General features: G+C 42.2%; 2 protein-coding genes across 3 annotated transcripts; one reads left to right on the top strand and one right to left on the bottom strand.

Moving 5' to 3' along the window:
- Positions 1-5,833: 5,833 nt before the first annotated feature.
- On the bottom strand, positions 5,834-6,356 carry LOC133883259 (protein TAPETUM DETERMINANT 1-like). Its single transcript, XM_062322535.1, has 2 exons — positions 6,272-6,356; positions 5,834-6,165 (listed from the first exon to the last, which is right to left on the bottom strand). Exons 1-2 carry the CDS (start codon positions 6,354-6,356, stop codon positions 5,834-5,836), a joined length of 417 nt encoding a protein of 138 aa, XP_062178519.1.
- A 1,587-nt stretch (positions 6,357-7,943) lies between these two features.
- LOC133912093 (histone deacetylase 2) lies at positions 7,944-11,899 on the top strand. 2 transcript variants are annotated; one of them, XM_062354670.1, is made up of 13 exons: positions 7,946-8,316; positions 8,412-8,467; positions 8,553-8,670; positions 8,772-8,834; positions 8,927-8,995; positions 9,097-9,263; positions 9,575-9,639; positions 9,719-9,765; positions 10,232-10,276; positions 10,397-10,447; positions 10,863-10,949; positions 11,297-11,384; positions 11,492-11,899. In XM_062354670.1, the coding sequence occupies exons 1-13, from the start codon at positions 8,221-8,223 to the stop codon at positions 11,584-11,586; spliced, it is 1,047 nt and encodes a 348-aa protein (XP_062210654.1). In that variant the 5' UTR covers positions 7,946-8,220; the 3' UTR covers positions 11,587-11,899. The 2 variants fall into 2 exon arrangements, with proteins under 2 accessions (XP_062210663.1, XP_062210654.1); XM_062354679.1 differs by lacking the exons at positions 10,863-10,949; positions 11,297-11,384; positions 11,492-11,899 and adding an exon at positions 10,563-10,851 and having other exon boundaries at positions 7,944-8,316.
- Positions 11,900-16,344: the final 4,445 nt, after the last annotated feature.

Raw genomic sequence — 16,344 nt, 5'->3', positions numbered from 1 at the left:
TTTTTTTAGAACAAAAGTATTTTGCCAAACTTATACGCCTTTACTTTTCTTCGCTCAAATCAGTGTTTATAGTGTACGCAATAAATCACCTTCGAGCAACAAATCGCCATCAACCGGATAGTTGAGAGCCTCGACGACCATGACACCTCCCATATACAGATGACAGCCTTACAACTCTTTTTCTTTTACATCCAAAAAGAAATCATATCTCATATACATGAGCAAATAAGGGACAAATTGAATGTCACAATCATAAATTGAAGCCCTCAGAAGACAACACCTGAAGCTAATTGCATAAATCTGTTTTGACTATTTGAATTTAGTTCCAACATATGGATTGGTCATGATCAAGAGCTGCAATTAGGAAAACACAGGCTGTTAGTAGGAGCAGCATATATCCAGTTATGCAAAGAGAAAGTTGCGTGAAAGAAGAGCAAACATGTTTCATCCTTCCAAAACGTTTCTGTACACAATTTTTTTTCTTTTTCCTATTGGATATATGGCTTTATTTGGTTTCGCCTGCCTTGACACTCCCTTTGACAACACAACATAAAACTAGCCACATGAGAATAAAGGCTCGGGAAGGTAAACACTAACATCTGAGATGGTTTATCCATATGCTTTGTTTATGGTCATTGCAAAGTTTGGTAAAATTTGGGGAGGGTTCCGAAGGAATTTGGTTTTAAAAAATTGCAAAAAAAAACTTGGGCTATTACATATACGGACTGCTCCGAGCTTGCAAAGTAATTATGAAAGCACATGAAGTAGAAATATTATTGTCCCCAACATAAATATGGAAGCACATGAAGGCAGACATAACCTCTTCTAGTATAGCATGATAAACAAGACGAATAGGACATGGAAACTCAGATTGTGCAGAAAAATAACAGAAAGGGAGTACTACATGGTATAATCTGCAAGTAATAATCTCAGATAAAGCAGGATGGTTGTACCTTGCGCTATATTCGGATGCTGAGAGCTTGCATTTGTAATATCTCCTAGAGCGGCACTACAAGTTTTGGAAACCCCAGGTGTCACCGTAGATTAAGTTTAGTACCAAGTTTGTTAGCAATTAAGCTTTTGCACCGACAAATACTGCATATTGCAGACATACAAAGCACCGGGATGAAACCTCCATTATTCTTTCCCCGCGACGATCCAGGATGACCTCCATTATCGTTTCCCTGTGACGATACAGGAGGACGTCGTTCTCGTCGCTTGGGCATGATCAACCAGACGGCACGTGTCGGGGAAGTGCGACGCCAGGCCGACCGCTGGATGGCAAACAATTAGGGTCAAATATTTTTGCAACAACATATAAATTAAAAATGAAAGCCTGCAATGTTTCAATTACTCCAACCAATGAAATGATTCGAGATTTGTACCAGGACAGGAAACAATTCATCGGAGACTGTCGAAAGATGTTTTGCACAAGCACAGAAATACAAACTGGATCTGAATCTGGCTGATGATACCTGAAAGCTTTTTTCGTAAAGCTGTCGTAATCTTACAAAAACAGCTCATCAGAACAAAGAAAACCAAAAGGATGTCACCGCTGCGGGAAATGTCAAGCAATTTTGACCGAATGACAAACTCATGCCCCGTATGAACATGCCGTGAAGTATCCAAACAGAGAGAACCAAGAATAAATACTGCTTCAAATCTAGCCGATCAGTGAAATCTTACATGGGAGTCTGATCGGTGACACATGTGGTTGTAACAATTAGCATAGATTAGCTAGCATATGGATAAGAAACTACAGTATAAAAATTATGGTTGAAATCTTAACTGGGAGGCTAATCACTGAAGGCGGAGGACGGCCGATGACCAACTCGCGCGGCCACACGGCCGAATTTGTCGCGAGCAGCCGTGGGCGTGAAGGCGAGCCCATGCGTCCGCTACGCTCGTCATGATCTGTGCTAACGATCGTGCGCCATTGCGCGTCCGTGCCTGCTGAAGACCGAGGACGACGTTGTGGGGCGGCCCAGCAGGGGGAGGACGACGCGCGATGTGGGGCGGCACAGCGCGCGGAGGACGGCGGTGTGGGGTGGCACAGCAGGCGGATGACGATCGTGCATGTGAGGGTGATCTCGGGAAAACGGTAAGAGGTGAGGCAATTAGGGAGAGGCAAATACGGCAGGAGGTCTAGGGTAAATAGGAGCAACTAGGCTCATTGACACGTCTACACCACGCGTCCATAGGACTTTAGTGTTTGATTAGAGCAAAGGAGATAATGTCGAGGCAATACGTATAAGATAATATTATTTGAAATTAAGTAGATGAGTTAAGAAGCACTCAATCTAATTCTCCATATTTGTTATGGAGTTAAGGAAAAGTGGATGAGTACATGCAGAAGTACAAAATAGCGTATCTATGAGAAACTGGCTTCTGTGCCATCAATATCCTTATATGATACATTATCAGGACTCTTGAATTGTCTCATCACCAAAGGATATAAAGTCTAACATGTAAACCTTGTACAAATGAAGATGCTATAATTTGAAACAAAAAACTTCTAAACTGACTGATCTTATGCGTAAATAACATTATTCTTATCTTGTGTACTACACAGAACAAACTAACACAATATAAGGTATAAACATGCATATTCTTGAGGAGATAAATTATTAAAGTGGCACTTTTCATCCATCGTTAATCTTCAAAGTGATATCGCTGGTAATTGTTTGTGCCATAAAACTAAGACCTATGTTTGCATGGAAAAGTCCAAGAACTTAAACAGAAAAATACGACACTTAAATAAGGTAGAAGGACTTATATCTAATTTATGAAAATCTATGAGCTTATCGGTAAATTGAAAGCCTTTTTCTTTTTTGAAAATTTCTTTTTTTTAATAGCCTCTTCACTTTCTTCATACCCAGCGTATTGTTGTAGAAGAAAATTCCTTGCACTCTTGATCTCTTCTCAGATGCATCATGATCACCGAGAAGCTTGTAGGGATCCCATGAGAATGTACTTACAGTGCATCAAGAAGAATACCTCAGAATGATGGGAGTTGAGGCCTGATCAATAACAGTATGTTAAGCTCTTTATACCATACTAGTTTCCTAATGATATAACAGTATCACTATTCAATAACTGTATATCCTAAAGCAGCATTGGAAACTAATGCTTAAATAAATACCCTTAATAATAAATCACCCCAAGGCTATCAATGCAACAACTAAACTTACAAATCGACAATGCAGAAAAGGCAACAATGATAAACAGGTAGTTCACCTCAAGTGCATCCACGGTGAGGAGTAGGACAGTGATTTTCTTGGAGAACCTTTGGCGCTCTTCATGATCATGTGCAAGGCAGCGTCGGTAAGAGATGTTATAGAAAAGGGACCTGATCTCCTTCAGCTTGGCATTTGCCATTGCCAGATGACGCAGCGTGAGCAAGGTGAGTCCTATAGTTCATCTGGATCAGCAACGTAGCATCTTGTGGGGACAGTTCCTTCCTCTTTGCCTTGCCATTGCCCTTAGCAAAAGCCTTCAGAGAGGAAAATGCAGGGCAGTCAGTGCAAATGCATACAGCAAAGAAGCAAGATCAGTTCTTGGGTAACGCATTTCCTAGCATATCATAAGCAAGATCAGTCCTTTGGCGCTCTTCATGATCACAACCATTAGCACAGCTCTGGATCGTAAACACAGCATCCTCGAAACGAAACCTCTCCTAAACAGCTACGGACACTATCTCCTTCATCAAGCAGATGGAAGGAAAAAAGAAAAAGGCACATATCTATCAGAATCCTCCTGAAAAACCAATAGTCTTTCCTTGAGATAAGACTGTATTCGAATTCTCAGGGCCTAAGAATCCTGTAAAAGGTTGGTCCCAACCATCATCACAGGATGCCATCTAAAACCTCAGAAGCAATAACCCTATTGTAAAGAAAGAAGCTCGGATCTTTCTGATAGCAACGTATCTGGCATAGTTGTCGTTGGGGATATCCTTGATCTTAATACCGGTGGCGACAGGGAATTTCTTCTCCTTGTTGACGACCTTGTCTTTCGTCTTCATCTCATTGGCCTTACTCTTATTATTGGTGTTCTTCTCCACCTTGTGGGTGTGGTCCTCGTCGGTGTCGCCGCGCAATGAAATCCTCCTGGGAGCAGTGAGCAATGTAAGCGCCTATAAGAGATAACTCCAAAATAGTATAATTCTTTTCTTGATAAATCAATTGAACTATCAAAGTAATGAATACAAACATAATTGGATATATTTGACACAACCATTAACCAAGCTGCTCCACTCAGATTTCAGGCAACTACTTCAAACAAATCTAACAAATCAAAGTTCACAGCACATAGATTGCAGCACAACTATTTCAATCCTCACTGATTCATTTACTGTTCATAACTACAACGAACCATGTTCTTCGTATATATACATATATGACTTTTGATTTTTTTCTTAGAATATCTTCTGATATGTAGTCAGCACAATGTAATCTCAGTGAAATCAACAAATGAGGGTCAAATCACATAGATCGTAAGAACCGCTCGACTCTTCAAATGAAGAACCGCCATCAAATCTAGCGGTGCTAGCAAGCTTACCTGAAGCATCTACCGCCTTGGTTGCCACCAGCTCGGCCCATGAACTGCGACACCATGAGTGGGGCCTCTCGTCCTTGCGCTTGGCGATCTTGGGGTCATACTCAGGCGGGGTGGGCCAGGGCCTGGTCACTACGGTGATGTGGGAGCCCACCGTGATTTTTTGAGGAACACTGATCTAAATATATCAAACCATAAACGAGTGCACTCTACATGATTCCTCGTTCGAGTAAAGTGCAATCTACAGGAACTACAGCGGCCCGTATGTCAAGAATGAATGAATTAGAACCAACCGAACAAACCAAACTGAACCTGTCAAACAATAACACGGAATACTACTATGATGAAACCAAAGAAACAGATAGATAATGGAACATGCATATAACAGTCTCAACATACGTGTCAAGCCGGGTAGGAATTGAGAGAGAGGTCCTGATCCTTGACGTGATGAACGCGAGGGCCTCTTTGCTTTTGATCGGTTGCCTGCCTGTGCTGTGAATTCGCGATTGGAGATGGGGAATCGGGGTGAATAACCACATCAATTATTGCAGGTCTATATATTTACAGGTCAATAATGGAAGATTGAAAGTATTTTTAGAAGGAGAAATATGATTAAACTTTGCATCATGATCATTTGATCAATTTAGATGGACGATGAAGATTGTCCGAATCAACTACAACTAGTGAATTATATAAGGATATAGATATAGATTGGAGTCACTTTTCGCTGCCTTCGTGAAATTTCATCTGCTATACATAGGATTAGCACCAAAATATTTTTTTAAAAAGAACTCATTTTACCTACTGCAAGCATTATACGATGATGGAGACGTAGTCCTCGTAAATGATGCTAATATATGTAATTTTCTATATTAATGTATATTTTTTAATTTTATATGTTAACCATATATGACTGATGAATTGTATATTAACCATATGTGATATGGGATGATAAACTGTATGTGAATTGTATATTAACCTTTGGCCATGCAAAGCTGTGAAACTTAATAGTGTTTGGTTTTTGAGGAGTGGATGGTGATAGATCATCTGATGTAGCTCTGAACCTAACAAACTTGGTTTGAGGAATGGAAAGTGTTGATCCATTACTACCATATCCTTTACAAATAAATGATTAGTGTAATATGATGTAGGATGTGATCCCATCAAAATCAATGGGATAACTTTACGGTGGACCACCTCTCATCTATATAGGATGAGTTTATTCCTCAAATCAAACACCTTCTTGGCTACACTACCCTAGAAGGATACATGATAGTGTCTAGCACCGCGGCGTGGCGTTGTACAGGGTGAAGTCGAGGGTCGCCTTCCAGGCGTAGGCGAAGGTGACCGGCGAGCCCTTGCTGATCGGCCAGCCGTTGTAGAGGAGGCAAAGCATACTCTTATTGTCAACCACGTGGATCTTGGTGCTGTCCACGGCCTCCATGCTCGACAGGCCATCCGGGCAGGAGAGCACGACGCCCGACACTGGGCATGAGCACTGGTTGCTGACGGTCACCTTGTACTCCGGCTGGCCGCTGACGATCTTCCCTGTCCGCGCCGTCGAGATCTGCAGGTCGGTGTCCTGGCACGGCTCCATGTCCTTGGCATCGCCTTCATTATATATATAAAGTGCGTTCATGCACCACAACGCCAATCACGTTAGTCAGATATCACAAAAAATTACTCTGGACCTCAACAAGAATTAAATGGTACTTACCTGTAGGTACAAGACAAAGTAGAGCACAAACGAAGAGCACGAGAGCTGTAGCCTTCACCATGGACGCCACCTTTGTTGTCGCCATGGCTCCTAGTGTTTCTGCAACTCAATGCCCTGATGATGGACGTTTTCTCTACGGATGACGGTAATAGGGTAGCTATGCCCGGTATATATAGATCCAGCTGGAAGATCGTTGTGCATCCGAGGGCATGTTATTTGATCAGAATCCGCCAAATTGCTGGTTTCTATACTAATTACATACAGATCTTTGAATTCAATAGAGAATGATACCATACACAGGATTCTCTTTTCCATTATCTAAAAATATACAGGATTGTCAAGTAATGCATGTGCCATCAAATTATATATGCACGGGGAATATTTGGTTCCAAAAGAAAAAATGAGCTACAAAGGCATGTACTATATGTCATTGAATGCTTGCTCGTAAGATCGTTAGATGTAGTTATATTTCCTAGAATGTAGTATTTATTTTCTTATGTCATCAAGAACTACACTTGTATTGGTAACTGCGCACATATTACATATATAGAATCAATTTAATATATAATAATTTGAAAAAGTATGGAAGACAAAAAAAAAAAGAAGATTGAAAATTTTTAGAGTGTATGAAACGTATCTAGGTATGAAAAGCAAATAATGAGAGATTAAATATATTTTTGGAAGGAGAAATAGGGTCCAACTTTGCACGATGACAGTTTGATCAACTCGAATGTACGGTGGAGGATCAGCCAATACTGGTGAATTATTGACCTATTTGACAGAACTCCAGCTCCCAACTTCACTTTAAATCCGATCCTTATAAGTTAATATATAATGATTTAACTATTTATTTTTAATCTAGTATGTAAACAAGATGACTCACCTAAACATCTCTAGTGTACCTTTAGATCTAACTTTATAAATTTTTAGAGTTAGAAATATTATGCTCCAAGAATTTTTAGAGTCAAAGCTTTGCCAAATAAGTATTATATAGGAGTATAGAATAACTATAATTTTATAAAATATAGTATCCCAACCTTCTTTTTCTAAACAAAGGTGACTCCAATGTGGAACGTTGATCTCTTCGATTCTCCAGATCCTCTTCTCGCTTTCTCATCTGCCCTACGGATATGGCTGCACCATGCAGATTAGCCTAGTTTAGGCATATTCAAAGATCCCTTTGGAGTTACCCGGTTAGCTAGGATGTACGTGATTACCACCACATAGCTTTGGTTGTTATTTTTAAATCTAGGCATATCTATTGTAGTTATGTATTATTATGTCTCACAAAATTTGACATAAAGCTAGGCACGTTAGTGCCTATCATGGGCATGACATTCGGCTAGTTTGAATATTAATAATAGCTACTTCGTACAACAACTATTTTTTAATTAAAATACTGTATTAAATAAATGCTAAACACATCTTGTTTTTTTTCTTCCCTAAAACTGCAACAACCAAAAAAAAAATGTAGTGCCCATGAACGATGATATTTCTTGTCTCCAACTAAACAACTGTGGTTTAAAAAAAACTACAACATCATACAGCTAACAACATGAGGAACATCTTATATGTGATGATAGAGATGTGAGAATATGATTCTATCTATTAAGATTTAAATCCGTATGATAAATACGCACCGGTGCGTAGTGGTATACGTGCGTGACTTTTTTTGATCGCAGAAAAGAAAGACAGGCAACAACGTGAATACTACATTTTTGCCCTTGTATCTGGCTGATTAAACTCATCGTTCTCCGCTGTTCCTCTCCGAGGTAGGCGCTCTCCCGAATCCTGACTCCCGGCACCGCATCGCTGTTCCTCTCCTCCGCGGCAACCGCGCGCTAAAGCGGCGGCAGAATTCCCTGGCCGGAGGCGCAGGCCGCGCGCTGCGACCATTCGGCTCCTCCCCTTCCCCACCCGCTCCCTCTCCCTCTCCCGCCGGCTGTGTGATGGCTTCCTCCGCGCCGGCGCCCGCCCCGGCGGAGCCTCTCCGCCGCAACCGCATCCTCTCCAGTAAGCTCTACCTCGAAGTCCCCGCCTCAAAGGTCGGTCGCCAACTCCCCCCCCCCCCCCTCCGTTTCAAGAACGTGTCGAGCTGTCCATGTTTCGATTTCAATTGCGTTTGTTTCTTTTCTTGCAGGCGCCGGTGGTGTACTCGCCAGCCTACGACATCGCCTTCCTCGGAATCGAGAAGCTGTAAGCTGCCTGCGTACCCATGCCGATGTCCATTACGTTTGTTTCTTCCATCAGCTGTGTGCGTTTGACATTGTGCCTTATGCAGGCACCCGTTTGATTCCTCGAAATGGGGCCGCATCTGCAAGTTCCTCACCAAAGAAGGGTACCTGGCGAAGTGCCGAGTCGTGGAGCCATTGGAAGCCTCCAAGGAGGATTTGCTAGTGGTAATGACCAACAACCAAGAAGCTGTTTCTCGCCTGGTTCAGACTTCAGAATGGCTTCCGAATGAGTTGTTCTGAGTTTCTTGCATGGCTTGCTTAACCAGGTGCACTCGGAGGCATACCTGAGCAGCCTCAAAAGCAGCTTCAGGGTTGCCTCTATTGTAGAGGTACTGATTGTTCAGAAGAAGTGTAATTGGCCTGATTGATGGTAAATTATACAGTGCAGTTGGCTAGTGACTGCTGATGTTTTGTATCTTAGGTCCCCCCTGTGGCGCTTGTTCCTAATTGGCTTGTGCAGCGAAAGCTACTATACCCTTTCCGGAAGCAGGTGATGTATTGTGATTTAGAGCTCCTATTTGTATTATTTGTTGACCCGGTTGCATAATTTGAGTACCAAGGAAGCATGATAATCCAATTTTCTTTCCATAGGTTGGTGGTTCCATTTTATCAGCCAAACTTGCGCTTGAGAGAGGATGGGCCATTAATGTTGGTGGAGGATTTCACCACTGTTCGGCAGAGGAAGGAGGTGGATTTTGTGCGTATGCTGATATTTCTCTCTGCATCCAGTTTGCTTTTGTCCGTCTAAATATTTCAAGGTAATAAACCCTCTATTAATACAATTGTATGTCTTGAAACTATATTTCCTTAGTCTCTCAAACTGGTTGTGTGGGTTATTCGTTCCTTGTGCTTGCCTGCACAATTTTAACTGTATTGTGAAGTATCCTTTGTCATGTCAATTGCCCATCCTACTTTATTCCCTATAATATTGCAGTGCCTGTTAGGCATCTTACCAGGCAGGCGGGCACTATCCTTTGTGCATAATGCGCTGACAACAAAATGCAAGGGTGTAAACTTAGCTACAAATTGTTTGTTTTTCTAAAAATGAACTTTTTTCAAACATATGCAGAGTATTGATCATAGATCTGGATGCCCACCAAGGAAATGGCCATGAAAAAGATTTTGCTAATGATGGTACGGATTTTGTTTAGTTTTTTTTGGATATTTTCTGTTCATTATATATAGCATTCTGATACTAGTTTTTCATTTGCAGGAAGGGTTTACACTTTGGACATGTACAATGCTGGAATTTATCCCTTCGTAAGGATTACATCTTGAATGCTCTTGACGCTTCTCTATATGAGGTCTTTTTTTAAAAATGAAATTACTGGTTGTTGTCTTATGATTATCATTATGGAACGCATAGTTCATGGTTGCTTATGATCTAGAGATTATTTTCCTAGAATTTTGTTTCTTGTCTCACATGTTGAACATAAATTTTGTTCTGATTCCCTAAATGTATATAGTCACATTCTGGAAGACTCCTTGTTGTGCATCCAGTTAGGCAATGTAATTGTTCATACAAAACTGAAAAGAGCATTTGGGCTGTTATACTGCAACAATTTCTAACTGTCTATTTCTACGAATTGGACAACACTCATTGTTCAAACATTATAGTCTGTCTTGTAAATTCTCATCGATTCCAAGGCCAGTTCTTGTATTTATCATTCCATTTTATTTTATGCCAGGTATTTTTTGTGTGCAAACTTACATATCTTTATTTCAGGATCACGTTGCTAAGCGGTACATTGATCAAAAAGTTGAATTAGTTGTAAGTTGCATTTTCTTTTTTTGCCTCTTCGTTCCAATTTTATTTTTGAGGATTCATTCTCTTTTTTCATGTACTTCAACTTTTGATTTGAATCTCTCAATATGTGATTTTACATTGTAGAGTGGGACAAAAACAGATGAATATTTGGAGCAACTTGACAAGGCTCTCGAGGTACATTTACAGTTTTAGGGTGGGATGCCTGCAAAATTGGCATGTTATTAAAATGACTTATATTGGATACACGATGATGTTTTGAAGGGTCATGTTTTCATGATTTATTTTCCAGGTTTTATCAAAGTGGACAGAAGAGCGGGTTTTAGTTTACCATTTTAAATGCAATGAGTTTGGTTCCTTCTACATAGGATGGGCGAAAATAGTTTACATTACCTTCTAAAGAAATGATAATGCATAATGATATATTAATAATTGTGCTTTTTTTCATAATGCCAAATTAATGCTATCAAACTCTGTTTTATTTTGTCCATGTTTTTTTCAGATCTGCTGTACTTAGAACCAGGCATTCTTATCGTTTAGATATGTATTGATGTATGTTATTTACAATTCCGCTTGGAACATATGTTTGCAGGTCTCCAAAAGTAGATTTCAGCCCCAGTTGATTGTTTACAATGCTGGGACAGACATCCTGGATGGTGATCCATTGGGTAGATTAAGGGTACTTTTCTCTAAAACTCTATAATTTTCACAAATATAGGATACCTAAACAACTTCCAGTGCAACTAGAATTCTGCATCCTGCGGAAAATGTCTTCAAGGTATCAATGTAGTGCACGATCTTCAATATGGATGGCAAAAAAAGAGGACTTGGAACTGTTCAATGAATTCCCTACCTGAGCTGGACGTTGTGACTTGTTACAGCTATGCTTGGCAGCCTGGTTTTTATCATTCCATAAGTACCAGAAACACTACTTTATAAACAACATGTATCCTTGTTTTGCTTCTTCATGCTGCACAAATCGGTGTTATGTTGCTGAACACAACATGTTTTCACCCTGTGTTCCAGATAAGTCCTGATGGTGTGGTGACTAGAGATGAGAAGGTGTTTAGGTTTGCAAGAGACCAAAACATTCCCCTGCTCATGCTGACGTCAGGTGAAATACTTCTCCCGCATTAATGTTTGAATTTTTGTTCCAGTAGTCACTTGAAACCACTAATGCTGTATTTCTGCGCCAAATTTTCATCTCTGCTGCATTATCAGGAGGCTACATGAAGTCAAGCGCTCGAGTGATTGCAGACTCGATCATCAATCTCTCGAATAAAAACTTGATACAACTAGGTAGCCAGCTGGGTTGAGCGAGCACATGCCATGTGTGTTTATCGTGTATATATCCTTTGTATAAGTTTATACCTTTTTTCCAGAGACGGACAACATATAAGCAACAAAAAGGGGTTCTTAATCTGTATAAGATACTGGGGTTTCTTGGCTGTACAATGTCAATGTACATAAAGCGCTGCACAAAGGGACATACCTGAAGGTTGGCAGCTGACACAGAGCAAAGGAGATTTCCCATACAAGCAGTGGTGTTCTTGGCAATTGCTTCGATGTCTGTATGTGCTTTGCAGCTTGTGGTGTCATACTTTGCAGTGATGTGGTCTATTGCTTCAATCATACTATGCTCAGTCACAAATACTTTTAGATATGACATAGTCTCCAATATGTACACTTGACCACTATTTTCTATTAGAATGTATTTATAAAATCCAAAAACATGAGATTGTGAAAGTATTTTTCAAAATATATCTACACATTTGATTTTCATGTTTTGAAACTTAATATTTTTAAAAGTTATTGATTCAAATTTTCAAAATTTTGATCGGACCTTGTCGAAAACAGAGGGAGTAGCAAATTAGCAGTCAATGAGTCAAATTGTGATCGAGCCCCTCTTCTCCAAGAAGAGAGAGGCGGAATAGATATATCAAATTTAAAGTCTATGGTCGTGCAGCAGCAACATGGACCTTGTCAGGTTGGTGACAGCGTGTAACTTCGAGAGGACACGATATATCGATAGTTAGGTGTAGGGCATACACCAGAACAGGTTGAGGAGTGGTAGCTACCAAGCTCCATTTGAACTTGGAAAGCTCCGCTCCTTGCTATGTTATGTTCAGTTTCACTCTGATTTAAACTGTTTACCATCAAAATTTGAAAGAGACTTTTTTTTGACATATAGATGCATAGTTGTCTTGGCACCCTATGGAATTCATATACAACGCGTAAAGTTTGACAACTTAGCAAGAGTTCAGTAGTAATGGTGCTTGGCCATATTGACCAGCTATTTCCTGAGTCCCGAGTACTTGTTGGAGATTCTCTGGTTGGTACTTGTCACATGACTTTTGTGCCATAAGTAAGCTTTTGGACAATTATATGTCAGTGGCAAACATGGTAAGAAGAATTATATAGAAACATACAAGAGAAGCTGAGTGTAGCTTGATCATCATGGGCTAACAAACCCGTGAATTCCCATCAGTTTGCTAACAAACGCGATTGATATATAATCGTATATAGTATTGATCGCGGCCTTTTTGATTCGTACATCCTCACCGTGGGAGATGTGGATACAATCGGTTTCTGGACAACTATGGATGATGATGTAGGGTAACATCACGTCATGATAGTTTTGTACCCAACAAATAAATCTGCGTGTTGTTGACAAGTTTAATATTCTCTACCGTCAGGTGGTTGCACGAAGAGAAGGTAAGAGCTGCTGGCGCAGAGAACTACTATACGAACGTCCGACTCCTTTCCAAACGTTTGTACTGCAGCGCATGTACTGTAGCATGGAACATTGTGGCAACACTTGGAAGGATCAGTCGGACTCACTACTATATGTGTTCAGCTGGTGCATAGGTGCACGGGAGCTTCGGGTTCCCCATCCAACGTGCCCTTGGCAGTTACAGTGAGGCCATCGATGTTGTTGAACGTTGTCCAATATGTATAACGTTCAACAACCGGTCCAACTTGTCTTGGGAGCCACCGGTGTACCATCGACCTTGAACATGACCTGGTACTTGCACGGACCAGACATTGATGTTCTACTTCTTCCCGGCTTGCACGAGCGATATTGAAATATGTGTCGAATATATGTACATAGTATGTTGCAGATACATTTGAGTTGTAATTAGGTGGGAATAGAATTATAGTTGTAGTCGAACTCCTAATTCCGGGTCTTTAAATAGAAGTCACCATCATTGTAACCAAAGGCAAGACTAAAACAGTTGGGGAAGAGTAACTGTAGTCATGCTTCGAGGATGTAGGTAACTTAGCCGAACCTCGTTAAAAAACATCGTGTCTTGTGTGTTGATCTTGTGCTTGGCTTCACGATCCTGGTGATGCTTCTGCTAAAATCCTAACAAGTGGTACCAGAGCCATATTGAAAGATCAAGGGAAGACACGAGTATATGTTCCACACCGCGCAAGGCATGCACGGGTCCGGGGAAGGACGACGCAAGATGGAGCATGGTGGCGATTGACGATTTCGGTCGGTGGATTCGAACACTTCGAGCACAGCGGCTTGAACCGTACGATGGGCTGCATCAACGGGGATCCGTCCAGACGTGGAGATCGGGTTGATGGCGGCTGGTGGCTGCTGTTCAATAGGGTCGGTCAGACGTGACAGCCAGGTTCAACGGTGCGGCTGGAAGACGTCGCGGACAAGGCGACGGCTTCGACTCACGGTCTGATTGACGTGCGGTCAATCTAGATCGGAGCGGCTGTTGTTTGCTCAAGGTGGAGCAGCGACAGCGGTGGCGAAAGTCATGGTAAACATCGGAGGTTGCGAAGGCGTTCGGGATTGCGAAGCAGTGTGATCGACGGCACGTGACATGCATGTCATGTTCACTAGCTCGGCGGGGTTTTTTTTTTTTATTTTGATCGTGATAGATTGACAGGTGCGGTAGACTGAGCATGCATGCATCGTGTAGTGCTGGCATGGGTTTTGCATGGGAGTTGCATGGAGACGTGCTGGTATGATTTGCATGGTGCATGTGAGAGGATCTCGCGGGTGGTTCAGCTGACGTGTGGCAAGACGAGTGCAGTCGACGATTTTTGATCAAGGGGTGCGAGCGCGGGAGCCAGAGGTGCGAGGAGGGTGCGGTGTGCGGGATTTTTTTTCCGCTTGACTGGCCGTGTGTGCGCGCGGAAACGGCAGGATGCGCGGGAGCTGGCTTGGATGATCGGGAAAGCAGCTGGTTTTATTGGGACGCGCGTATGAACATGAGTCCGAACAGTACACGGTTGACCGAGACTCCGGTCTGGACACAAAACAGATCGATTTGGAGTCGGTCCAGAAGATGTGGCCCGGCAAATAAATACCAGCCGTGGCCCACAGGAATAGATGTGTAGCAACAGAACAGAACGCAGAGGCAACCGAACAAGGAGTTCACGGAATTACAGGAGAACTGCAATCGTGTTGTTCGTGAACCGTTTCTTGTGGCGGTTGAAGGCGAACGACGGGTGGCGATCGAGCAGGTCAACTTCATCGTTTGCAAGCAGCGTGGTTGTCGACGAGGTTTGAGAGTGGAGGATCGTGCATGGACGGTGTACGAGGCGGTGTACGCATAGTTCGGTGTGTGCGTGGCGGTGCGTCCAGCGGGGCGTGGGTACGAGCGTGCGGAGGCGCATTTAGCACACGTGAGGTACACGTGAGCGGGATTCGGCGGTCTGCGGCAACAGACAGATGGCGTCCAAATTCGAGGTGACGAGATTTGACAGGACTGGCAACTTCGGGCTTTGGCAGACAAGAGTAAGGACTTGCTTGCGCAGCAGGGGATCCTAAAGGCTCTTAGTGACAAGAAGCCAGTCACGATAGATGATGACAAGTGGGAAGAGATGCAAGCACAAGCGGCAGCGACAATAAGGTTGTGTCTCTCCGATCAGATCATGTACCATGTCATGGATGAAACATCACTAAAGAAGATTTGGGATAAATTGGATGATCAATTTATGTCTAAGACATTGACTCATAAGCTGTATCTGAAGCAAAAAAAATTGTACGGGCTAAAGATGCAGGAGGGGTCAAATTTTGCTGAGCACGTAAACGTCTTTAATCAAGTTGTCGTTGATCTTGTGAAGGTGGAGGTGACAATTGATGATGAAAACAAGACGATTATTCTTCTGTGTTCCTTGCCAAGGTCTTATGAGCACTTGGTCACAACACTGACGTATGGTAAAGAGGCAGTCAAAGTGGATGATATTCTTGCGGCATTGTTTGCTCATGAACAAAGGAGGAAGAACAATGCTGGTGAGAGTTCATCTGGAGATGTTTTTTTCGTCAAATGTGATCAAGGTAGGGAGACTGGCAAGAAAAAGAAGAAGAAGGGCCACAGTGCTATAAATGCAAGGATTGGGGACATGTAAGGAAAGATTGTCCAGAACTGAAGAAGGACGTGGCAAATATTGTGGTTTCCAAGAAACATGACTCGGATAGCGATGGTGATCTTCTTGTGCTATCAAGTGAAAAGTCTTGTGGTGAAGCATGACTGTTAGATTAGACAAGTTAATATCATGCAACATTAAACAAGGAGTGGTTCTCTTCATATTCTGAAGGTGATTTTGGTCTTGCTCGCTTGGGAGATGACATGGGTTACCGTGTTATGGGAGTCGGCAATATCAAATTGAAGATGTATGATGGACAAGAAGTGCTACTTGAGGGTGTGCGGCATGTGGTGGGACTTATGAAAAATCTAATATCGCTTGGATTTCTGCATGGAGTAAAGATGGCCAAATGGGCGGCCCAGCCCGGCATGGCACGGGCCCATTGAGGCACGACCCGTTTAGGCCCATTAGCTAAACGGGCCGTGCCGTGCCGGCCCATATGCCACGACTCCAGTCCAGGCACGGCTCATTTAAGACCGGGTCGTGCCGTGTCGGTCCGCGGCACAGTAGGCCCGATAATTTTTTTTGGCCCGTCAGCCCGCGGAAAATTGAAAAAAAATCACAAAAACTTGCTTTCACTCGGAATTGAACACCCGATCTTCTACTTGTGAGTCAAATACACTACCATTGCACCACATATCTTATATGGTATTAGATCTAAACAAATTATATAAAATACT

This window comes from Phragmites australis, chromosome 1 (genome assembly GCF_958298935.1).
Source record: "Phragmites australis chromosome 1, lpPhrAust1.1, whole genome shotgun sequence".
Classification (NCBI taxonomy): Eukaryota; Viridiplantae; Streptophyta; class Magnoliopsida; order Poales; family Poaceae; genus Phragmites; species Phragmites australis.
The sequence above is the reverse complement of the archived record's forward strand: the minus strand, read 5'-3'. Positions and strand labels throughout refer to the sequence as shown.

Excerpts from the sequence above, each read along its gene's own strand:
- LOC133912093 (XM_062354670.1), top strand. The coding sequence starts at position 8,221 with ATGGCTTCCTCCGCGCCGGCGCCCGCCCCGGCGGAGCCTCTCCGCCGC. Across the intron at positions 10,277-10,396 it reads ATCAAAAAGTTGAATTAGTT|AGTGGGACAAAAACAGATGA; the intron begins GTAAGTTGCATT and ends TTTACATTGTAG. Across the intron at positions 10,950-11,296 it reads ATCCATTGGGTAGATTAAGG|ATAAGTCCTGATGGTGTGGT; the intron begins GTACTTTTCTCT and ends CCTGTGTTCCAG.
- LOC133883259 (XM_062322535.1), bottom strand. The coding sequence starts at position 6,356 with ATGGCGACAACAAAGGTGGCGTCCATGGTGAAGGCTACAGCTCTCGTG. Across the intron at positions 6,166-6,271 it reads ACTTTGTCTTGTACCTACAG|GCGATGCCAAGGACATGGAG; the intron begins GTAAGTACCATT and ends TATATAATGAAG.